The sequence below is a fragment of the Euleptes europaea genome, chromosome 11 (genome assembly GCF_029931775.1).
Source record: "Euleptes europaea isolate rEulEur1 chromosome 11, rEulEur1.hap1, whole genome shotgun sequence".
Classification (NCBI taxonomy): Eukaryota; Metazoa; Chordata; class Lepidosauria; order Squamata; family Sphaerodactylidae; genus Euleptes; species Euleptes europaea.
The window spans coordinates 72,653,353-72,679,093 of NC_079322.1; the positions used below are offsets into that span (position 1 = coordinate 72,653,353).

General features: G+C 46.3%; 1 protein-coding gene across 2 annotated transcripts in view; it reads right to left on the minus strand.

Annotated features, from left to right (window-relative positions):
* Positions 1–25,741, minus strand: part of LOC130484301 (sodium channel protein type 5 subunit alpha-like) — a 229,386-nt gene that overhangs the window by 128,375 nt on the left and 75,270 nt on the right. For both annotated transcript variants that reach the window (XM_056857212.1, XM_056857211.1), the window contains exons 10-13: positions 21,046–21,225; positions 13,583–13,960; positions 8,560–8,692; positions 712–950 (exon numbers count right to left, since the gene is read on the minus strand). In XM_056857212.1, coding sequence (XP_056713190.1) covers positions 712–950; positions 8,560–8,692; positions 13,583–13,960; positions 21,046–21,225 — 930 coding nt within the window. The remainder of the gene's footprint in view (positions 1–711; positions 951–8,559; positions 8,693–13,582; positions 13,961–21,045; positions 21,226–25,741) is intronic.

Consider the following 25,741-nt stretch of genomic DNA (forward strand, 5'->3'; position numbering starts at 1 on the left):
GCCATTTTCTCCAGGTGAACTGATCTCTGCAGGCTGGAGATCAGCGGTAATAGCAGGAGATCTCCAGCTAGTACCTGGAGGCTGGTAACCCTACTAGTTGGTTCATTCAATGCACAATTTACTTATGGAATCCACTACGACAAGATGTCATGGTAGCCACTAAATTGTATGATTATTTTTTTAATGGATTTGATTGATTCCTAGGACTTAGCCTTGACAGCTTAAAGAGAACGTCCACCAATTTCTCAAACGTGCCTAAGATTGGCGATCTGCTCGTGGCACTTGGCTTTGTGGGTTGGACAGAATGAGGGGCTTCTTTGACCAACCAAAGCCAGCCTTCTCCCCAGTCTGCCCCCCAGTCTGACTGCATGAAATGCTAGAATAGCGTCAGCTTAGAATAATAGAATCATAGAGTTGGAAGGGATCGCCAGGGTCATCTAGTCCAACCCCCTGCACAATGCAGGAAATTCACAACTACCTCCCCCCCACACACAAACCCAGTGACCCCTACTCCATGCCCAGAAGATGGCCAAGGTGCCCTCCCTCTCATCATCTGCCTAAGGTCATAGAATTGGCATTGCTGACAGATGGCCATCTAGCCTCTGCTTAAAAACTTCCAGGGAGGGAGAGCTCACCACCTCCTGAGGAAGCCTGTTCCACTGAGGAACCGCTCTGACTGTTAGAACGTTCTCCCAAAGTTCTTCAGCTTACCTGATTGCCGATGTTGAGGACGTCCTCGAAGTCTTTGGTCATCTTGTAATGATCCATGGCCATGAAGAGGGTGTTCAGCACAATGCAGAGGGTGATGGTGAGGTCGCTGAAAGGGTCCATGATGACAAACTTGACCTTTTGCTTGATCAGCAGCCACAGAGGGCAGCAGTCCCAGATGAGGAACTTGACCGCAAAACGGTTCCAGCAGGGAGGGCACTTCTGTTGAGATTCTTCCAGCTCTAGGGAAGAAGAAGCACACGACACAATGGCCGCGGAAGGCCCATGGTAAGAAAGAAAAGTCATGCATTTCCCTGCATGTGTGCAAGGATCTATTCCATCAACATGATAGATTCATCGGTTCTTGTAGGTTATCCGGGCTGTGTGACCGTGGTCTTGGTATTTTCTTTCCTGACGTTTCGCCCACAGCTGTGGCAGGCATCTTCAGGAAAGAAAATACCAAGACCACGGTCACACAGCCCGGATAACTTACAAGAACCGATGAACTCTGACCGTGAAAGCCTTCGACGATAGATTTATATCCCGTCCTCCGTCCTGGCCAAAGCCGGGCTCAGGGCGGCTTACATCAATATATCATAAAGCGCAATTTAAAAAAACCCCATCAATTCAGAATGGTAATTTAATTTAAGACCAATAGTACCAGGCTAAAAACAGCATCAATGGTGCATAATTCTGGCAATAAACAAGAAAAAGGAGGGAGGCGGGAACCCAACCTGAAAAACCAAAAGCTGGGTACCCAAGGTTGGGTGCAGAAAGGTAAAATGATGTTATATAGAGAGAAAGATTTATTTTAAGGCACTTATATCAAGGTTAAAAACATTAAAATGATCAAACAAGGCACCGTGGCTACTCATAAGGTTGATAAACATAAACTACACACCATACGCATTTCAGCCTACAGGCCTTCATCGGTGGCCAGATGAAAACCTATATAATGCACACACCAACAATGTATCACAATATATAAACAAAACTACAACACTGTCCTTCAGTGTTACTCCTCTGAAGATGCCTGCCACAGCTGTGGGCGAAACGTCAGGAAAGAAAATACCAAGACCACGGTCTCACAGCCCGGATAACCTACAAGAACCAATGAACTCTGACCGTGAAAGCCTTCGACAATATTTTAAAACTATAAACGCCCAGGTAGGTATGTAGGGTGTGCAACCAGTTTCAAATGAGAAAGCCCTCTAGATGAAATACCTGCAAGTTGTTCGAGTCTGGGCTATATTAGTCTCCCGTACAGAGTGTGCATGCTAATATCATGTTACCTTTCTCCACCCAACCTTGGGTACCCAGCAAGATTCTGGCACACAGGGCCCTGGTTGACTTGCGAGGGGCAATCAGGCTGCCCTGCTTGGATGGTAAGGAAAAGTAGGGGGAGATAGGGAGTTTCATTTGTTTACTTTTCGATTTATACCCCACCCTCCATCCCCAGCCAAGGCTGGGCTCCGGGTGGCCAGAACTTATAACCATATATCTGCCCATCTGGCTGCCTATTTGTATACCGGGCATCCATTCTACAGCACTGCTGATAGCTAACTAGCTAGGAGCCGCAGTAGCAATGATAGTACTGATAGGGAGAAGGGCCATAGCTTGGAGGTAGGGCAGGGGTCCCCAAGCTTTTTCAGCCTGTGGCTGCCGCGGGAGGCAGAGTCAGCCACAAAACGATTGCCACGGCTTAACTTCAGTCACACAGTGCGGATTCTTGTGCTGCGGCAGCAGCTACCGCCAAAGCAACGTTTTAAAAAATCCGCACGGCGTGTCAATCTCCAATAGTCAATCAGAAGCCTTGCTGGGCAAAAGCCCTATAGGTCCCCGGATTGTGTGCCTGGAGAGGGACATTTTTGATTGGAGAGATGGTGCATGGGACAAGGGCTCAACTCCTCTTTCCCAGCCCAGCAACCCTGAACCACGTCCCATCCCTCATGTCTGTTTTTGGCAGGCTGAAAGGAGGGTTGGATATTACAATAACACACACATTTTTACTAGCAGAACATGATTTGTATATTATAAGCCAGCAAAGGTACCCTCATTTGGGCCCAATAACTGCTGGATTTTATACTGTCAGAACAGCCGCTTGCTTCTCCATCCCAGCTGGCACAACCCCAAATCTGTTTTGCATCTAGCAATGTCTACAGCTGCGTAACATCTCCTGCCATTCATCTTTTAAGAATTTTAAAAACGCAGAAGCTGTTCAGGATTTTCCATCCTGTCCTGAAGGATCTTTGTTTCTCCCCTCCCCTTTTTATTTTTGGTTTGTTTTTTTTAAACTAAAGACAAATTCTGTGGAACTTGAAAGCTTGCTTGCTACTGGCAATTTAGAAGAAGAGTTGGGTTTTGTATGCCAACTTTCTCTCCCACTTAAAGCAGAATCAAACTGGCTTACAATCGCCTTCCCTTCCCCTCTCCACAACAGACACCCAGTGAGGTAGGTGGGGCTGAGAGAGTGTGACTAGCCCAAGGTCACCCAGCTGGCTTCATGTGGAGAAGTGGGGAAACCAAGTGGGTTCACCGCTGCTCATGTGTGGGGAATCAAACCGGTTCTCCAGATCATAGTGAAATGCTCCAAACCACCGCTCTTAACCACTACACCGTGCTGGCTCTCATTTACTAGGTCCTCATGTTGCATTTGACACACAAATTCAAGAGCAGTTAAAAGAAACAGGGGAGGTCTAGGGATGTCAGATTCCAGGTGGGAGATGGGGATCCCCGGGAATTACAGTTCATCTCCAGACTACAGAGATCAGTTCTGCTGGAGAAAATGTTTGCTTTGGAGGGTGGACTCTGTGGCCCTGAACCCCACGGACGTCCCTGTCCTCCCAGGCTCCATCCCCAAGAGTTTCCAAGCCTGGACCTGGAAACCCTACATGCTCGTCCCCTCGTGATGGCCTTGGGGAGAGGACCTGGCAAACCTGGGGGGGGGGGAGTCTTGTGGTGCCTTGAAGACTAACCACTTTTTTTGTTCTAGCGTAAGCATCCGTTGACTAATCCTTACTTTGTCAGTATATGTAGTGGATCCTGACTAGGCAGACATATGTGAGTTATGAAGGAAAAAACCCCAGTAAGCAGCAGGGTCAAAAGGCCACAAAATGCACAGCATGAGATGTAATTATGTAAAATCCAAATGTAATCAAGAAAAGTACAGGGACCTTTCTCAATAGCAGTAATTGGCAATCTCTTTAGTTTTCCTAAGCTCACAAACACCTATAATGGCAGGGGAAACCCAAGATCAGCTTATAGAATCATAGAATCACAGAGGTGGAAGGGGCCATGCAGGCCATCTAGTCCAACCCCCTGCTCAATGCAGGATCAGTCTAGAGCAACCCTGACAAGTGTCTGTCCAGCTGCTGCTTGAAGACTGCCAGTGAGGGGGAGGGCTGCCACCTCCCTAGGCAGCTGATTTCACTGCTGAACTATTCTTATGGTTAAAAAATCAATTCCCAATATCCAGCCGGTTCCTTTCTGCACGTAATTTAATGCTGGGGATTGAACCTGCGACCTAGAATCATAGAATTATAGAGTTGGAAGGGGCCATACAGGCCATGGGGAGGGGCTGTGGCTCAGTGGTAGAGCATCTGCTTGGCATGCAGAAGGTTCCAGGTTCGATCCCCGGCATCTCCAGCTAATTGGACAGGCACGTAGGTGATGTGAAAGACCCCTGCCTGAGACCCTGGAGAGCAGCTGCTGGTCTGAGTAGACAATACTGACTTCGATGGACCAAGGGTCTGATTCAGTATAAGGCAGCTTCATGTGTTTACATGTTCATATAGGCCATCAGGACCAACCCCCTGCTCAATGCAGGATCAGCCTAGAATGTCCCTGACAAGTGTCTGTCCAGCCTCTGCTTAGGGATTACCAGAGAGGCGGAGCTCTCTCTGGAGAACCAGTGTGGTGTAGTGGTTAAGAGCGGTGGTTTGGAGCGTTTCACTCTGATCTGGAGAACCGGGTTTGATTCCCTACTCCTCCACATGAGTGGCGGAGGCTAATCTGGTGAACTGGATTTGTTTCCCCACTCCTACACGTGAAGCCAGCTGGATGACCTTGGGATAGTCACACTCTCTCAGCCCCACCTACCTCACAGGGTGTCTGTTGTGGGGAGGGGAAGGGAAGGTGATTGTAAGCCAGTCTGATTCTCCCTTAAGTGGTAGAGAAAGTTGGCATACAAAAAAACCAACTCTTCTTCTTTTTCCTCCTCCTCCTCCCCCCTAGGCAGCCGATTCCACTGCTGAACATCCTGGAGTTTCTCCAGTAGTACAAAACAGTTCACGCTAAAATGGAATTCAGCCTTCTCCCAATGACCCCACTTCTTGCTGCTCGGCCAAAATCAGCAGCACAGCGTAACGGAGGGTTAAACAAAAAAGCTGGTGTCAGCTACATGTCTCTTTCTTACTAGCCTTAACTTTGGAACTTCATGGCGGTCACACGACAAGTCATTGTTAGAGGTGACCCTCTACGGCAGCCCTTGCCATTTCCTGCTTTGACGCGGATGAAACAGAATTAAACAAGGGCTGACTTCTTTTCATCTTGGAAAAGCACAAGGTCACCGATCATTCACAGAAACTCTCAGAACAGAGCAGATGAGAATGTCTTCCTTTCCAGCTCTGTGCTACGTGCAAGACGGCAGAGTGCCAAGGAGGCAAAACGGACCACACTGGCTTTGGACGGTAAGCAGTAGACATTTTGAATGTTCTCCTGAAGAATGAAACAGAAAACCATCAGCCATGGTCTGGGCTGGAACATTTCTGCTACTTTTCTGTTTGCAGGGATATTTTTTAAAAACGTGTGAGAACATTAATATAAAAGTCATCTCTTCCCACGTACAGCCTGATGTGGTGCAAACCGTTCCATCGCAGCTTCAAATGTACAACCAGCTTCAGATGAGAAATTTCAAATGATAGTAGACATTTCAGATTTCTCATTTTTCCAGGAAGGCAGCTCTGTTGGTCGGCAGTAGAAGAGCTAGATTTCAGTCCAGTCACACTTTAGGGTTACCAATCTCCAGGTGGTACCTGGAGGTCTCCTATTACAACTGTTCTCCAGGTGACCCAGATCAGTTCCCCGAGAGAAAATGGCTGCTTTGGAGGTTGGACTCTATGGCATTATAACCTGCCAAGGTCCCACCCCTCCCCAAATCTGCCATCCACAGGCTCCACCTCCAAAATCTCACATGAAAACATGAAGCTGTCTTATAATGAATCAGACCCTTGGCCAATCAAAGTCAGTATTGTCTACTCAGACCGGCAGCAGCTCTCCAGCGTCTCAGGTACAGGTCTTTCACATCACCTATTTGCCTAGTCATTTTAACTGGAAATACCATGGGTTGAACCTGGGACCTTCTGCATGCCAAGCAGATGCTATACCACTGAGCCACAGCCCCCCCCCCCCCCCAGTATTTCCCAACTCAGAGCTGGCAATCCTATTAGAGACCAATGCGATTTTCGGTGTATGAACTCTTGAGAGTCAAAGCTCCCAAAAACTTACATTCTGAAAATCTTGTTGGTCTCTAAGGTGAAGATAAGAACATAAGAAAGGCCATGTTGGATCAGACCAAGTCTAGCAGTCTGTTCACATAGTGGCCGACCAGGCGCCTCTAGGAAGCCCACAAACAGGATGGCTGCAGCAGCATTATCCTGCCTGTGTTCCACAGCACCTAACATAATAGGCATGCTGCTCTGATCCTGGAGAGAACAGGTATGCATCATAACCAGTATCCATGCTGGATCAGACCAAGGTCCATCAAGTCCAGCAGTCTGTTCACACAGTGGCCACCCAGGTGCCTCTAGGAAGCCTACAAACAAGACAACTGCAGCAGCAGCAGCACCCTGCTTGTGTTCCACAGCACCTAATGTAATAGGCATGCTCATCTGATCCTGGAGAGAACAGGTATGCATCATGACCAGTATCCATAAGAAAGGCCATGCTGGATCACACCAAGGCCCACCAAGTCCAGCAGTCTGTTCACACAGTGGCCAACCAGGTGCCTCAAGGAAGCCCAAAAACAAGACAACTGCAGCACTGTCCTGCCTGTGTTCCACAGCACCTAACATAATAGGCATGCTCCTCTGATCCTGGAGAGTAGGCACGCATCATGACTAGTATCCATTTTTACTCGTAGCCATGAATAGCCCTCTCCTTCATGAACATGTCCACAGGACTCAAATCTACTGGACTCCAATCTAGCTCTTATCCTTTCAGAGGTTCAGGCATTCTCATACCTTCAATGTTAACACTGTGATAAAAGTGCTGTAAAACATTGTTTTGGTCGTATTAATAGAAGCAGCATTTCAATGCCATGGGAACTAAGGAATGGCAACAGCAGGAGGGCTGCATGCTTCACGCACAGAAGCCCTCAAGGTTCACTTCTGAGCACCTCCACTTAAAAGGAGCTCAGTCATCGCCGGGCTGGGAAAGTCCTTGGTCTTCCTAAGGAGGTGAAGGGCAGCTGCCAGTCGGAGCAGACAGCGTGGATCGAGACAGATGAACGGGCTGACTCAGCTCAGCATCATCTGTTTGGAATTCTTAGCAGCATTTATACAAGGCTTATGCAGAGCACAAAACATCACACATCCATTATTTCAATTTAAAGGAGAGGAGAAACCTGGAGGAGTAAAAGTCTTTGAAGCGGAGCGTCAGATTTCCATGGCATTTAGAGATGTCTTGGAAGATTCCACCAGGACTGAGGGAACCCAGAGCTCATTCAGGACAGAGAACTGTAAAGCTTAACTATAATGCTGTTCTTGGATGGGAGTGAAGTGTGAACTTCTCCATACACATGATCACCATTTGGTGCAAACCGGGTAACACATGTACTTTGCAGTTTCTGTACATGCAAAGCCCAGATTTTCAAGAGTATTTTCACTAGTGCTTACTCGAGGTAAGGGAGCCAGCATGGGGTAGTGGTTAAGAGCCGTGGTTTGGAACAGTGGACTCTGATCTGTAGAACCGGGTTTGATTCCCCACTCCTCCACATGAGTGGCGGAGGCTAATCTGGTGAACTGGATTTGTTTCCCAGGATTTGTTTCCTAGGTGGTGGCCTGGGGCAGCGTCCTCAGGCGGCACCTCTTTTTATGTGTTCCCCGATTCTCTGATTGTAACTAGAGTGCTACGGATACCATGGACTGCCAAAAAACCAAATCAATGGGTTATAGAACAAATCAAGCCAGAACTGACCCTAGAAGCTAAAATGACTAAACTGAGGCTGTCGAACTTTGGTCACATTATGAGAAGGCAAGAGTCACTAGAAAAGACAATCATGCTAGGAAAACTTGAAGGAAGTAGGGAAAAAGGAAGATCCAACAAGAGATGGATTGACATGGCGATCCCCTGGAATTACAGTTTATCTCCACACTATAAAGATCAGACTACAGAGATCACAGTCCAAAAAGCTGGACAATGAAGAAAGCTGATAGGAAGAAAGTGGATTCCTTTGAAATGTGGTGTTGGAGGAGAGTGTTACAGATACTGTGGATGGCCAAAAAAACAAATCAGTTCTAGATGAAATCAAGCCCGAACTGACCCTAGAAGCTAAAATGACTCAACTGAGGCTATCATACTTTGGTCACGTTATGAGAAGACAAGAGTCACTGGAAAACACAATTATGGTAGGAAAAGTTGAAAATAGTAGGAAAAAAGGAAGACCCAACCGGAGATGGATTGACTCTATACAGGAAGCCACGGCCCTCAATTTGCAAGACCTGAGCAAGGCTGTTAAAGATAGGACGTTTTGGAGGACATTAATTCATAGGGCCGCCATTAGTCAGAAGCGACTTGACGGCACTTAACACACACACACATAGAGCGGGGTTCAACTTCAAAAGGGCCTCTTACCTTCCATGGCACTAGTGATGATACTGACGGCGCTCACAGCTCGCTGCCTTTGAAAATGTTCCTCTGACTGATCCACCGAAAGGCGTTGGGGAGACAGAAGGCGCTTCCTGCTCACTTCTTCAGACGGAGTGGTCTGTTGAGGCAAACAGTTAACTGTACAAACACACACACACCATTTCTAAACAGCTAGGAATTGGTATTTGCAGGTCCGCTGGCATCTTTCGCCTTCATAAGATGCAGAGGCTTGGGTTTAGAAACGGAACCCCCAGTGGAAAAGAGATTCCCGGGTCACTATGAATAGCAGCCTGCTATATGTGGATCGTTTCAGGTGTGTAGCCGTGTTGGTCTGCAGGTACTAAAAGGCCTGGGTGTGGCTAAAGGCACCAGCTGAAGGGAAAGAGCCAGTAGGATTTTTGCCCTTTGACACTTAGCTCATAGCTCGCAGACAGGGCCCAGGGATGAACCAAAAACCGAATCCTGACACACCCAAAGCAAAACTGCAGTTTGTTGTGTTTGGTATATTTATATTGAATTTCCATTGTTGCTGTGAACTGCTTTGGATCTCTTTGGGGACAAAAGTGGTATGTAAAGACTACCCAAATAAATAAACCCAAGGTATCCAGCGCTTTAAAGGTCAAAAACAGTACGCTGTACTGATCCCCAAACTATTTTGGAAACCAGTACTGATTGTGTAACATTAACTTGAGCACTCCTGTAAATGCCTGTAAGGACCCAAGCTGCCACATTTTGGACCAACTGAAGTTTCCAAACTGTCTTCAAGGAGAGCCCCACATATAGCATGCTACAGTAGTCAAGTCTGAATGTTACCAAGTCCCTCCATTTCCAAGTTACCTGAATGTTATCAAGTCCCTCCATTACCAAGTTACCTGGATGTTACCAAGTCCCTCCACTACCAAGTAACTTGGATGTTACCAAGTCCCTCCATTACAAACTTACCTGAATGTTACCAAGTCCCTTAATTACCAAGTTACCTGGATGTTACCAAGTCCCCCCCCCCCCCATTATCAAGTTACCTGGATATTACCAAGTTGCCACAATTACTTGATGGGCCTTGGTCTGATCCAGCATGGCTTTTCTTACGTTCTTATGTACTGTAACTGGCCACACAATGCTCTGGGATCCATACATACGGATATAAACTTGCTATGAGCATTAGGAATAAGGTAGCGTATACACCCAAGAAAGGGAGGGGAAAACAAATGACCAAGTAAATAAATTCATAGGGGCAGTTCTTTGCTCCCCAAGCTGTCCAGATCCTGCCCAAAGATCAAATCATTCATCCACCAACCCATACACAGTCTACCAACAAAATCTAGGTAGGAAAAGAAAATGTCAAGAGACTAGAGGAAAAATAAATATACACTCAGGGATTGTGTCGGTGGACGACAGCTCTCCCTCTCTCTGTTTTGTGTGACTGCAAATGTTTCCCACTTGAATTGGCCTAACCTTTTGGGGACAAATACATCGTTCTGCAATTTACATGTAAATGAAGATCTATAGCACCATACAGCGCACCCCTCTTTTGAGAGCTCGCCATTAGGAATACGGAGAGAGGAAAATAGAGTGCACACAGCCAGCGTGCTGCACTTGGGTACTGGTGCAGTTTTAATTTACCGCATATAGTGAGGATCTTTTTAAGCACTAAGCGGGGAGGGGGGGGGACTTAGAAGAAGTGGAAGAGTTGGTTTTTATATGCCGACTTTCTCTACCACTTAAGGAAGAATCAAACTGGCTTACAATCACCTTCCCTTCCCCTCCCCACAACATATACCCTGTGAGGTAGGTGGGGCTGAGAGAGTGTGACTAGCCCAAGGTCACCCAGCTGGCTTTGTGTGGAGGAGTGGGGAAACAAATCCAGCTCACCAGATTATGTGGAGGAGTGGGGAATCAAACCTGGTTCTCCAGGTCAGAGTCCACCGCTCCAAACCACCGCTCTTAACCACTACACCATGTGTAGATCGTGGTCCCCAACCTTTCTGAGCCTGCGGGCACCTTTGGAACACGGACACAGAAATAATTTGCTTCTAAACACTGAAATAGGTCTGAGGTATAGATATGCCCAGCCATACCAGCCATATTTAACTGTCATTTGATCTCGCCAGGGAATTTTGGTAACCAGAATTTTAGTTAGAAGAGGTGTTAAGTGATCCCTAATAAAGGATTCTCAGCACTTTCCCCAGACTACGATTCCCAGGATGCTCTGGAGGAAGCCATGACTGCCCAACTTGAATAAAAAGTCGCATGCGCAGGGTGGATAAATCTTCTGACTGCAACCTTTCTTCTTTAAAAAAAAAAAATGCAGCGCTGACCAGTATTCCACTCTGAATTATGTCACGGCTTGGTCTGAACATTGGCGTGTTTCTCAAAAGTCTGCCTCTAAAAGGCCATGGGTTTAGGGGCATTCAGCTTCTAGTCCATGTTTGCCGGGCCTGAACAGATTAAATCCCGAACCCGCTTTGCTGAAGCACGAGCATCCTTCCTTCTGCACCGTCAAAGTGAGCATCTGTTGCTATAGCGCCTCGGCGAGATTTCCTAGACGACCACGGAGGTGCCAAGAGTGTTTTCCACTGGCTGCCCACTCTAGTTAATTTTCAACAGACTTTTTCCCTCCCGTCAAGGCGGAAAGTGGCATCAGAGAAGAAGCCCTAGCAGAGGTTCCTTTGTCATCTCAGCGCCAGAAACTAATGAAGCGCCACGAGGGCCAATGCCAAGGGAAGATCCCTTGATGGGATTTAAACCAATACCTCTTTGTTAATACTAAGTGTTCTCATCTCCTGCCGGCTGAAGTGGGAGTCGAGAGCCCCACGCTTAGCTCGGAGGCACAACAGCTGTAAATGAGCAAAACGGAGAACCACTAAGCTGCTAATGTGCTTCAGACGTGGTTCAGAGACCGCATTAATGAATACACAAATAAATAAAGGGCTGCTCATAAGCAGCACACTTCACAGTTGGCATTTGAAGGGAAAGGTTATGCTGGATACAGGCAGAGCCTGAGTAGTTCCGTTGTGTCGCACTTCACATGAAGTTTAAATAAACAGGAAATAAACAGAAAAAAAAGTTAAAGGGGGCAGAAGAGGCACCCAGTCCTATTTGAATTGTGTTGCCCTAACCGCTTTTCCCTTCTTGTATTTCCATAATAAAAGAGCATCCTTTTCCTGGCAAATCCCCCCACCCCACAAAGCTGGACATTGAAGAAAGCTGATAGGAAGAAAGTAGATTCCTTTGAAATGTGGTGTTGGAGGAGAGTGTGACGGATACCGTGGACCGCCAAAAAAAACAAATCAGTGGGTTACAGATCGAATCAAGCCTGAACTGACCCTAGAAGCTAAAATAACTAAACTGAGGCTGTAGTACTTTGGTCACCTTCTGAGAATACAAGAGTCACTGGAAAAGACAGTCATGCTAGGAAAAGTTGAGGGCAGCAGGAAAAGAGGACGTCCCAACAAGAGATGGATTGACTCTATAAAGGAAGTGATGGCCCTCAATTTGCAAGAACTGAGCAAGGCTGTCAAGGATAGGACATTTTGGAGGAGTTTGATTCATAGGGTCGCCATGAGTTGGAAGAGACTTGACGGCACTTAACGCCCATTGCCACTTGGTAGGATGGTGGCGGGGAAATGGAGAAAAAAAAGCCATTGCAGGCAATACCAGAAATGACGTTATGCCACTCTAGGATTCAGTGCAAACTCTATGATAAAACCATACAGTGTGACGTCACTTATGGGTTCGGCCCAGAAATGGAGTCATGCTGTCGTGATGGCTTCCCTCCCAGTCTCCCACTGGCTGCCAACCCTATTCAGGCAAAGGACCAGGACTGGCAAACAGAAAGCACCTTGTAGCAGCAGTTTTTCACTGGACACATCCTTGGTCGTCACTGGAGGATATTTGGCTCTGCTAAATAGGCCAAGACAGGCTTGGGGGCATTTTGTACCCTTAGCTCCAATGATTCGAGAGCGATTATCCCAACCAAGAACTCTCTATGGGACCGAATTCCCTGTTCAACAAGGGATTATCCTTTTGTGTCTTTGAGGATACAGGACCACTGGGATTCTTGTTTACTCCTAAATTCTCAAGAACAGAAGCATCCCATTGGCCATTTATGCAGGGGTATTTAGCTCGCGATCCCTGCTGGACTGCTTCGAGGCTTCCTTTGCATTATTCATGATTTTTCCAGCCTTTAGAAGTCACTTCACTCCCCCGCAGTTCTTTCCCCGCAGTTCTAGGATGCTGTTTGATAACAAATTTAAATTCTGCTTTGAGGCAAGAGCGAGGCAAATCCCCGCCATTTCCTTGATAGTCCTAACTTCGGGTTTCTCTCCCCATGCCCATTCTGGCTTCTCCTTCTCACATGTCTGTCCCTCCCATCCAACCCCTTCCCTCAAAGCAAAGTACAAAAGAGGGAGTGAAACCTTCATGAAATGCACAGGAAGACACCAACCGAAAAGAGGCTGGCAGGGAGCTGTTGAAGAAAGGAGGGGAGGAATACCCAGCTTTGCAAAAGCACACGCACAGACAGGGAGCAGTCCCTTTAAGAGCTGACCCGCCCCCTCCAAGTAAACTGCAACAAGGCTGGGTTTTCAGGGGGAGGGACTCAGAAGCTCTCTGATTCACTGAGTATGCATAATTAATCACAGGGTACTCCTGGAAATTCTTGGAGGGGGGAAGCCCTCATGCATTTGATGTTTGAGAATTTGGATCAGAAAACTGTGCAGCAAACCAAACACAAACTTCCCCTGCTTAAATGACCATTGTCTGGGAATGCATCATAAACTTATGCAAGATGAAGTCGTACACATTGTCTGAATTATCAAGCCAAATACAGCACATCAGTCATGAACGGAAGGGTCAATAAATGCCCTGATTTTCTGGTGGCCTGCAAAACGGGGTGGAGGGGAATTGTCAAACACCGGTAAAGCCCCAGTCAATGGTTGGTGTGTTACATTTGGCTCGATGGGTTACAACAGGAACCCAACTTCTGTGCAGCAAAGAAGAGCAGACTCACTGAATCGCCAGTTCCAGATTTCTCCATAATAACTGGGGACAACAGGTTATCTGTTGGAGAAGTTGGGTCTGGACTCCCTCCTCCAATGAGTGACACCACGCCATTGCAGTCCACCGAGGAGTTCCTCTTGCCGTTGAGCGTGCAGTTGGGCGAGCTGTGGCTCATTTGACTCTGCACGCTCAGGCGCCTCCCATTCCTCGGGACGAGCAAGGATCCACGCTGGCTTTCGCTCTCCCCCGCCGTGCTGATGTCGTCGTCGGCAAAGTCTGCCTCCGAGCCGATGTCCCTGCCGCGCAACCGGAAGCTGAAGACACTCCCATGGCTGGCCTTCCGCTTCACCGAAGTTTCCAGCGAACCAGAGGTGAAACCCAGGACGGTCTTGATGGTCGAAAAAGAAAGGGGGCAAAGAAAAGATGTGAATTTCATGTTGCTGCTATTTGGTAGGGTTGCCAGCTCCGGGATGAGAAATACCTGGAGATTTTTGGGGCGGAGCCTGAGGAAGGTGGGGTTTGGAGAGGGGAGGGACTTCAATGACATAGAGTCCAATTTGCCAAAGCGGCCATTTTCTCCAGGGGAACTGATCTCTATCACCTGGAAATCAGTTTTAATAGCGGAAGATCTCCAGCCACCACCTGGAGGTTGGCAACCCTACTATTCAGAGTTACGAAGATTACTAATTCTTCCACGATAGTTTCTGCAGATGGGTCATCAACTAGGTTTTTTTTTAGTGCTCAGGAACAAACAGAAAGCATTAAGCTTTTATCTCCCAAAGTAGGGTGGCTCTTTAGCACCAGCAGGAGGTTTTTGGGGTGGAGAGGGCAGGGTTTCGGGAGGGGCTTCAATGCCATAGAATCCAATTGCCAAAGCAGCCATTTTCTCCAGCTGATCTGATCGCTATTGGCTGGAGATCAGTTGTAATAGCAGGAGATCTCCAGCTAGTACCTGGAGGTTGGCAACCCTATCCCAACGTGTCCCTGTGCTACATTTTCTCCCCCCCCCCCTTTCCTTGCCTCTGTGCTGGCAACTGGGAAGGGGGTGGGGGGGCTGAATTTGTCCTTGTTTTGTATGTACGTTTTGCTGTTGTTTTCAACTCTTGGTGTTACCAGCCCACATTGGCCCAACTAGAGGCCTTTTAGGCAGGTGGTGCGTGGTAGGTGAAGCCCCCGCCAGTGCGGCTTTTACAATCACATATGGACACAAATAATTGCTAGGTAACCACAAAGGTTGACAAAAGGCCTCATAACAGAATGAATGCTAATGGGTTGTGTTGGAATATGCCGTCAAGTCACAGCTGATTTATGGCGACCCCATAGGCTTTTCAAGGCAAGAAGCCTTCGGAGGTGGTTTGACATTGCCTGCCTCTGCACCCAGGTCTATAATCACAGAAAAATTTAGAAGGGCCTTTAATCCCGAAGAGAGCAGAGAGTTTAGTTCTTAAAGAAGAGTTGTTTTTTATATGCCGACTTTCTCTACCACTTAAGGTGGTAGAGAAACCGGCTTAAAATTGCCTTCCCTTCCCCTCCCCATAACAGACACCCTGTGAGGTAGGTGGGGTAGCATTCCCAAATTTTCAGGGTAGCTTCAAGGGACTTTCCTCACATGAACCCCAAAGTTTGGTGAAGCTTTGGTTAGGGGGCCCGATGTTATGGGGTCTGGAAGGGGTCGCCCCCTCCTCCATAGAGAAGCATCATAAACTTTACCATACTTTTCTATGGAGGGGGGCAACCCCTTCTGGACCCCATAAAATAGGACCTCCCTGACCCAATCTTAACCAAACTTCTGGTTATTTGGTTAAGCAGGTATGTTAAATATATATTTTGATATTGACTAGTGTTGAATAGTGGCCATTCTATGTGATTTCTGGTACTATGTTCCCCAAAAGGGCCAGTTCTTTGAAAGGGAGATGCACCGCACGCTTAGGCACACTCCTTGCCATGGTTTCATTTTGGGTGTGTGTGTGTGTCTGCAGATGACAAACGCAAGGATGCAAAAGGGAAAGCCAACTCATCAGTAGAAGGAACATGCGGAGAAATGTGTTGCTGTCTTCCACGCCCAGACTGACATTTCGTTCCGCATGCCAAAGCCCATTCAGAGGAAAGCAGCTCATTCTGCCACTTTGGCACTAACGATCTTGTAATTAGAAAAGCAGCCCGCTCAATTAAACAGGGAAAAAAAGAATAAAGGCTCTGGACGAATAAACCAAAGAAAGAAAGAAAAAACCAATCCATTCATGTGTCACTCGAGAACTGGGTAGATCTGAGTGCGCTCACATGGTTGCCATTCATTTGGCACATCCGTTTCCATCCTTGGCATGATTTCAATGCGATCGGCAAGTGTTGCTAACTTTGCTAACAATGAAGTATTGGCAGATTTTACACAGGCTGACCCTGTTAATTAGAGAGGTCCTGAGCTGGTGGGTTGGAGGAAGAGGCAAGAACTGTTAAGAATGAGAAGAAGAAGAAGAAGAGGAAGAGGAAGAGTTGGTTTTTATATGCTGACTTTCTCTCCCACTGAAGGAAGAATCAAACCAGCTTGCAATCACCTTCCCTTCCCCTCCCCACAACAGACACCCTGTGAGGTAGGTGGAGCTGAGAGACCTCTAAGAGAACTGTGACTAGCTCAAGGTCACCCAGCTGGCTTCATGCGTAGGAGTGGGAAAACCAACCCGGTTACCAGATTAGCATCCGCCACTCATGTAGAGGAGTGGGGAATCAAACCCGGTTCTCCAGATCAGAGTCCACCGCTCCAAACCACCGCTCTTAACCACTACACCATGCTGGCTCTCAAGTATTATCAATATTTGAACATGTGGCATATAGACAACAATTGGGTACAGACTTATGTTTTAGTTTTTGGGAAACCTTTTATAGATGCGTATGTGTAGACCTGCCACCATTGTGGTTATATTTCTTATATTTTTCATTTTTGTTTGGGGAGTGTAATTATTAAAAAAATAAAAATAAAATATATTTTAAAACTACCATCTGAATGCAAGTGCCAGGACCAACTGGAATCTGTTTCTTCCCCACATCTTACTTTACTAGAAGACTGGAAAGAAGCCAATGTAGCGCTCCGCTTAGGCTGAGCCAGCAGGGCTCTTCTGATGTTATGTTCTTATGTTAATGTAGCATTTAGGGATTCTTTGGTCCTGGGTTGTTATGCATTTCACAACGCCACAGAGTTGGCAGCCAACTTAAGGGCCACCTGCAGAAGATGAGAACCTCCATTCATAAGCCACCCACATATTTACCTAGGCAACCCAGAGCTGTGTGTACTACAAGCAGAGATGCAACTAATTCAGAGGATTCTGGCAGACCCGTCTCCCTAGGATTTTCTCATGACTCTGTCTGGAGCCCCCCTTCTGGATGCACACCTTAACGTGGTGAGGGGGTTTGTGAGTGTCAGGGAAGCTGAGAGCAATACCGTAAGGGGTCTAGACTCTATCAAGAGACTAAACTCCTAGCAGAGTCACTCAAGACGGAATGGTCACAGCTGAGACACCAGACGAAGATGCATCCACCCGCTTAAGGGATCAATGGCCACATCCGCAGAAGAGAACAGGCAGTTCCAATGGGGATGGGGGCAGAGGAATCCCTGAAGGTTAGCTACTGGGCAGCAGCAGTAGTGGAAGGTGACACTGGCGGAAGATCTTTCGTAGACAACGGCAGTGCCACTACGGCTAACTCTGGTTAGTACTGCGCAGAAGAAGGCACTGGTAAACCACTTCTGACCAACCTTTACCTTGAAAACCCTATGATGAGACAAACCAAAATGAAAAAAGATATAGTGCTGGAAGATGGGACCCCCAGGTCGGATGGCACTCAATCTGCTACTGGGGTAGAGCAGAGGACAAGTACGAGTAGCGCTGTTCTTAATGATGCGATTGGACTAAAGCCGAAAGGACGTTCAGTGGTTGACATGAATAGATGCAAAAGGAAAGTCCGAAGCTGTTCGACGCATAAAATAGGAACATGGAATGTGAGAAGCATGAATCAGGGTAAGCTTGAAATTGTTAAACAAGAAATGGAACGTATGGACATTTCAGTCCTGGGAATAAGTGAATTAAAGTGGACTGGATTAGGACATTTTCAATCAGAAAATTACAAAGTGTTTTATTCAGGGAATGACAAAAAGAGAAGAAACGGAGTTGCTTTAATAGTGAGGCAAGATGTAGCAAAGGCAGTCAGGAGCTATAATGCAAAGTCTGACCGAATAATATCAATCAGACTTCAGGGAAAGCCTATCAACATAAGCATCCTTCAAGTTTATGCCCCAACTACAGATGCTGATGAGGAAGAAATTGAAAGTTTTTATGCCAGTGTTCAGGAAGAAATTGATCACACACCTAAACAAGATATGCTGATAATCATAGGTGATTGGAACGCAAAAGTAGGAAACAAAGCAGAATCAAATGTTGTTGGCAGATTTGGGCTAGGAGCACGGAATGAAGCAGGAGAACGCCTCGTAGAATTCTGTGAAGACAACAATCTGTTCATTGCAAACACATGTTTCAGGCAACCAAATAGAAGATTGTATACATGGACATCACCAGACGGCCAGTATAGAAATCAAATAGATTATATAATTGGAAGCAGAAGATGGAGAAGCTCTATTCTCTCGGCCAAAACAAGACCAAGAGCCGACTGCGGTACAGATCATGAATTGCTAATACCGAAAATAAAGATAAAGCTTAAGAAAAACACCAAAACATTCATAGCACCAAAATACAATCTAAGCAATATTCCGGAAGAGTTTAAAGACCATGTAAGGAACAGATTTGCATTACTAAGTTCAAGTGAATGTAAACCTGAAGAACTATGGGTGGAAACTAGAGATATTATCAAGGAAGAATGTGCAAAGACTATTCCTGTAGCCAAAAGAAAAGAAAAACCTCGATGGATGTCTGAGGAGACTCTTAAAATTGCCAGAGATAGACGAGAAGCAAAAGTAGAAGGTGACAGAAATAGAATCAAAAGTCTAAGTGCAACGTTCCAGCGACTAGCACGTAGAGACAAAGAGACCTATTATAATAACCAGTGTCAAGAAATAGAAGAGAACAACAAAAAAGGAAGAACAAGAGATCTGTTCCACAAGATCCAAGAAATCAAAGGGAAATTTAAAGCACGGTTAGGCATGCTGAAAGATCAGCATGGAAATACATTAACTGAACAGGACAAAATAAAGAAAAGGTGGGAACAATACACTGAAGAACTATACAGAAGAGATGAAAGGATAAAAGATTCTTTCCAAGAAGAATCTTTTGAAGAAGAACCTACAGTTTTAGAAAGTGAAGTGAAAGCTGCATTGAGAGCAATCGGGAGAAACAAATCACCAGGAGCAGATGGGATATCAATAGAGCTATTCCAAGCCACAGAAACGGAGTCCATCAAAATCTTGACAAGAATATGCCAACAGATATGGAAAACAAAACAATGGCCCACAGACTGGAAACAATCCATTTACATTCCAATTCCCAAGAAAGGAGACATCAAAGATTGTAACAACTATCGGACCATTGCATTAATTTCTCATGCAAGTAAAGTGATGCTCAAAATCTTACAGCAAAGGCTGTTACCATATATGGAACGAGAAATGCCTGATGTTCAAGCTGGTTTCAGAAAAGGAAGAGGCACTAGAGATCATATTGCAAATATACGCTGGTTACTGGAGCGTACGAGATAATTTCAGAAGAAAATCAGCTTGTGTTTCATAGATTACAGCAAAGCTTTTGACTGTGTGGATCATGAAAAGCTATGGCTGGTTTTAAGGGAAATGGGTGTGCCACTACATCTGATCGTTTTGATGCGCAACCTGTACTCTGGACAAGAGGCCTCAGTTAGAACAGAATATGGAGAAACGGAATGGTTTCCAATTGGCAAAGGTGTCAGACAAGGATGTATTTTATCTCCCTATCTCTTCAATCTATATGCAGAACATATAATTAGGAAAGCTGGATTAGATTTAGATGAAGGTGGAGTGAAAATTGGAGGGAGGAACATTAATAATTTGAGATATGCTGATGACACTACATTATTGGCAGAAAATAGTGAAGATTTGAAACAACTATTGCTGAAAGTTAAAAGAGAAAGTGCCAAAGCAGGACTACAGCTGAACATCAAGAAAACAAAAGTAATGACTACAGGAGAATTACACAACTTTAAGGTTGACAATGAGGAAATTGAAATTGTTCAAGACTTTCTATTCCTTGGCTCCACCATCAACCAAAAGGGAGACTGCAGCCAAGAAATTAGAAGGAGATTGAGACTGGGAAGGGCAGCCATGAAGGAGCTAGAAAAGATTTTGAAGTGTAAGGATGTGACTCTGGCCACCAAGACTAGATTAATTCATGCCATCATATTCCCTATTACTATGTATGGGTGTGAAAGCTGGACAGTGAAGAAAGCTGATAGGAAGAAAATAGATTCCTTTGAAATGTGGTGTTGGAGAAGAGTGTTACGGATTCCGTGGACTGCCAAAAAAACAAATCAGTGGGTTATAGATCAAATCAAGCCTGAACTGACCCTAGAAGCTAAAATGACTAAACTGAGGCTGTCGTATTTTGGTCACGTCATGAGACGACAAGAGTCACTGGAAAAGACCGTCATGATAGGAAAAGTTGAGGGCAGCAGGAAAAGAGGAAGACCCAACAAGAGATGGATTGACTCAATAAAGGAAGCCACAGCCTTCAATTTGCAAGATCTGAGCGGGGCTGTCGAAGATAGGACATTTTGGAGGACTTTCATTCATAGGGTCGCCATGAGTCGGAAACGACTTGACGGCACTTAACACACACACACTGTCTGGAGCTGGTGATCTCCAGATATCTATGTACTTAAGTGTTAGCAAGTGGCAACCGACTTATGGCAACCACAGCAAGGGGCTTTCGAGGCAAGTGAGAAGCAGAGGCGGTTTGTTATTGCCTTGCTCTGCAGAGCCTTCCTTGGTTGTTCCCCCATCCGAGTCCTTAGCTTCCAAGAATGAAATTGGGCCATACCACACCATTCAACATCCCAGATACGTTAATGTAAAGGTAAAGGTACTCCCCTGTGCAAGCTCCGGGTCATTCCTGACCCATGGGGTGATGTCACATCCTGACGTAAACTAGGCAGACTATGTTTACAAGGTGGTTTGCCATTGCCTTCCCCAGTCATCTAAACTTAACCACCAACAAGCTGGGTACTCATTTGACTGACCTCGGAAGGATGAACGGCTGAGTCACCCTTGAACCGGCTACCTGAAACTGACTTCCGTCAGGATTGAACTCAGATCGTGAGCAGAGTTTTTGACTGCAGTACTGCAGCTTACCACTCTGTGCCACAAGGCCCTTATGTTCATGTAGCCAGCCTTAATCTTGTGCCACCATATTAGAGAATCATTGTCATCCTATTCTTACACACAGCATGCACTTTCAATGGGATTTTCATAACAGTCTCCCCCCTCTGTCATTTTTGGCAAAGACTAACCGTCCTCCGCTGGCCGTCTTCCGATTCAGATTTCAGACCTTTTTGGTCTTCCCCATAATCTTCTCCCCCTGAGGATTTCTTTTTTCGTCTTCGGCTTCTCCGCTCTTTGGAATTTTTCGATGCCAATGGTGACATTTCGAAGGAGCTAAGCGACATTGAATCAATTCCCCGAGCTAATGCCTGGAGAAATAGGAAAAGAGCAGAAATATGCTGCTGCTGGGGAAAAAAATACATATGTACAACATTTTAACAACCCATGCTACCCTTGAGCATCTGCGCAGATCAACATGTTGCTGGATCTCGCCCAATGCAAAACGCAAAGCCAACGAGGACCTTTCTCATCAGCAAAACATCTAAGGAACTTCAGAAGAAGCCGAAAGAAGGAATTCAGATAAAGAGATGAGCTTGGTCTATACCAGAGGTTCCCAAAGTGGGCAGTACCACCCCCCTGGGGGGTGGGATTACCTAAGGGGACATTAAGAGGCAGGGGGCAGCAGGGGGTGCTAGAGGTGGGCCCCTTTGACTGTGTTGTTCACTAATTTACAATAGATCAAGCTATAGCACCTTGGCTCCATCATCAACCAAAAGGGAGGCTGCAGCCAAGAAATCAGAAGGAGATTGAGACTGTGAAGGGCAGCCATGAAGGAGCTAGAAAAGATTTTGAAGTGCAAGGATGTGTCACTGGCCACCAAGATTAAGTTAATTCATGCCATCATATTCCCTATTACTATGTATGGGTGTGAAAGCCGGACATTGATTAAAGCTGATAGGAAGTAAGTAGATTCCTTTGAAATGTGGTGTTGGAGGAGAGTGTTACGGATACAGTGGACTGCCAAAAAAAAAAATCAGTGGGTTATAGATCCAACCAGGCCTGAACTGACCTTAGAAGCTAAAATGACTAAACTGAGGCTATCGTATTTTGGTCACATCATGAGAAGAGGAAGACCCAACAAGAGATGGATTGACTCAATAAAGGAAGCCACAGCCTTCAACTTGCAAGATCTGAGCAAGGCTGTCAAAGATAGGACATTTTGGAGGACTTTCATTCATAGGGTCGCCATGAGTTGGAAGCGACTTGACGGCTCTTAACACACACACATGAGAAGACAAGAGTCACTAGAAAAGACAGTCATGCTAGGAAAAGCTGAGGGCAGCAGGAAAAGAGGAAGACCCAACAAGAGGTGGGATGACTCAATAAAGGAAGCCACAGCCCTCAATTTTGCAAGATCTGAGCAAGGCTGTCAAGGATAGGCCATTTTGGAGAAGTTTGATTCATAGGGTCGCCATGAGTCGGAAGCAACTTGATGGCACTTAATACACACAATAGCACCATGGCAAATTGGGCGGAAACTATCAAAAAAAATTCTAGGCTTTGAACAGCTGGTACCACTGGATCAAGTTCATCAGTTTTGTTGAATAAATTTTAGCATCCTGTAGTGGTTAAGAGCAGCAGTTTGGAGCGGTAGTCTCTGATCTGGAGAACCGGATTTGATTCCTCACTCCTCCTCCACATGAGTGGCGGAGGCTAATCTGGTGAACTGGATTTGTTTCCCCATTCCTGCACATGAAGCCAGCTGGGTGACCTTGGGCTAGTCACACTCTCTCAGCCCCACCTACCTCACAGGGTGTCTGTTGTGGGGAGGGGAAGGGAAGGTGATTGTAAGCTGGTTCGATTCTTCCTTCAGTGGTAAAGAAAGTTGGCATATAAAAACCAACTCTTCTTCTTCTTTGAATAAATGTGCAATTAATTACTGTTTTGAAATTTTATTGTTATTATTTTCTTTAGTGCATCATGCAAACCCCTATTTTGAATAATGCTTTTTATAGGATAGGGTGGAGGTAGGATTGCCAACTGCCAGGTAGTAGCAGGAGATTTCCTGCTGATTCAACTGATCTCCAGCCGATAGAGATCAGATCACTTGGAGAAAAATGGCCGCTTTGGCAACTGAACTCTATGGCATTGAAGTCCCTCCCCTCCCCAAACCCGTCCCTCAACAGGCTCCACCCCAAAAACCTCCCGCTGGTTGCCAAGAGGGACCTGGCAACCCTAGGTGGAGGGGGCTGGTGTTGAGTTTGTAGAACCAAGGGGGGGTGGCCCAAAAAGTTTGGGAACCGCTGGTCTATACCCTCAATCAGCAGACAGGCTGCTTGGTTTTGTGAAGGACCACCATAGCTCCTTTCTTCTGCCATGTGCAAGTCTGACAATCCACAGGAAGGTCTGCATGCATGATGACCTGATTTGCATAATCCTTTCTCCCCTGGGGGAGATGGTATATATCAGGCTGCTGCACAATGAACTTCTTCAGGGACCACCTGTCCTATGACATGGGATGGCCAGTGGAGGGAAAGGTATACAAGTCCTCCACCATGCCAGCTAAAGACCTTGCCCCATGTCAATGCCAGGCAACAGTGACTTGATCAAGGTGGCAGCGGAAAATGCTATCAGATCTCAGACAAGTTAAGGCAATGGTGTAGGATTTTCAAGGCAAGATATGTTCAGAGGTGGTTTGTTATTCCCTATTGCTGCATAGCAGCCCTGGACTTCCTTGGTGGTCTCCCATCCAAGTACTAACCAGGGCTGACCCTGCTTAGCTTCCGAGATCTGATGAAACTGGCCTAGACTGGGCCATCCAGGTCAAGGCAAGAGACATTCAGTGGTGGTTTGCCAGTGCCTGCCTCTGCGTAGCAACCCTGGACTTCCTTGGCGGTCTCCCATCCAAGTACTAACGAGGGGCGACCCTGCTTAGCTTCTGAGATCTGACAAGATTACATAAGAGCATAAGAACATAAGAAAGGCCATGCTGGATCAGACCCAGGCCCATCAAGTCCAGCAGTCTGTTCACACAGCAGCCAACCAGGTGCCTCTAGGAAGCCCACAAACAAGACGACTGCAGCAGCAGCATCCTGCCTGTGTCCCAAATCACCTAGTAATAGGCATGCTCCTCTGATCCTGGAGATAATAGGTATGCTTCAGGACTAGTATCCATTTTGACTAGTAGCCATGGTTAGCCCTATCCTCCATGAACACGTCCACTCCCCTCTTAAAGCCTTCCAAGTTGGCAGCCATCACCACATCCTGGAGCTGGGAGATTAACCATGTGTTGTGTGAAGAAATACTTCATTTTATCAGTTTTGAATCTCTCACCTTCCAGCTTCAGCAGAGGACCCGCGTTCTGGTATTATGAGAGAAGGAGAAAAGTTTCTTCCGGTCCACCAAGATTGGGATAGCCCAGGCCAGCCCCTGTCAGGGGGACTTGTGATATCCAGTTAGCAAAATCAACATGGGTGAGACCACCCCTCCACCATCTAATGTATTAATTGATGGAGAGTGTGTGAAAAGCCAGTTAAAAACAGGCGTTTTATTATCATCACCATTTCCAAAGATATTTTCATGCTTACTAGAGGGAAATTAATGGCTTTTCATTCTATATTTGCAGCCCTTGCTATTAGTTCAAGTTAATTAGCATTCTTTTCAGATTGGCTTTATTGATTCTCCAACTTCAAACAGCCATTAGTATCCCATTATTTGGCGAGAGAGAGAATAGGTGGGGTCAGCTGTTTAAACACGGCCGTTGTTGCCCTTGTGCAAATAAAACAATGCACGGAGCAAGAGGTAGGCACATCAATGCACAGATGTAATGCAATCGCACTAATCAGAATGAATGAACCTCCTTCTTGTGGCGTAGGATGGGAGTCACTCTTGGTGCCTTTTGTGAGTGGACACAGCTTTGAAAGTAACATCACATGAATACATGAAGCTGCTTTATACTGAATCAGACCTTTGGTCCATCAAAAGTCAATATTGTCTACTCAGACCGGCAGCAGCTCTCCAGGGTCTCAAGGTAGAGGTCTTTCACATCACCTACCTGCCTAGTCCCTTTAACTGGAGATGCCGGGGATTGAACCTGGGACCTTCTGCATGCCAAGCAGATGTTCTACCACTGAGCCACAGCCCCTCCCCATTAGATGCAAAGTTGTGTTATGGGGATTTTTCCATATTAGAACTGACGGTGTGTATATCACATGAGGCTGCCTTATACTGAATCAGACCCTTGGTCCATCAAGGTCAGTACTGTCTACTCAGACCGACAGCTGCTTTCCAGGGTCACAGGCTGAGGTCTTTCTCATCACCTACTGCCTGCTCCTTTCAACTGGAGATACTGGAGATTGAACATGGGACCTTCTGCATGCCAAGCAGATGCTCTACCACTGAGCCACAGATTTTCCTTCCTCTTCAGAAGGGGAGAAAGAAATCCCCCAAGCCTTGGGCCGAGAGCAAGTGCAGCTTCAAGTCATGCCGACTCATTGTAACCCTCATGGGGTTTTCAAGGCAAGAGAAATCTGGAGGTGGTTTTAGCATTGCCTATCTCTGTGTAGACCTGAACTCCCTTGATGGTCTCTCATTCCAGTACTAACTGTGGCCGACCCTGCTTAGCTTCTGAACTCTGATAGAAGAAGAAGAATTGGGTTTTATATCCCACTTTTCTCTACCTTTAAGGAGCCCCATGGGGCAGAGTGGTAAGCTGCAGTACTGCAGTCAAAATCTCTGAGTTCAATCCTGACGGAAGCTGGTTTCAGGTAGCCGGCTCAAGGTTGTCTCAGCCTTCCATCCTTCCGAGGTCGGTGAAATGAGTACCCAGCTTGCTGGAGGTAAAGGGAAGATGACTGGGGAAGGCACTGGCAAACCACCCCGTAA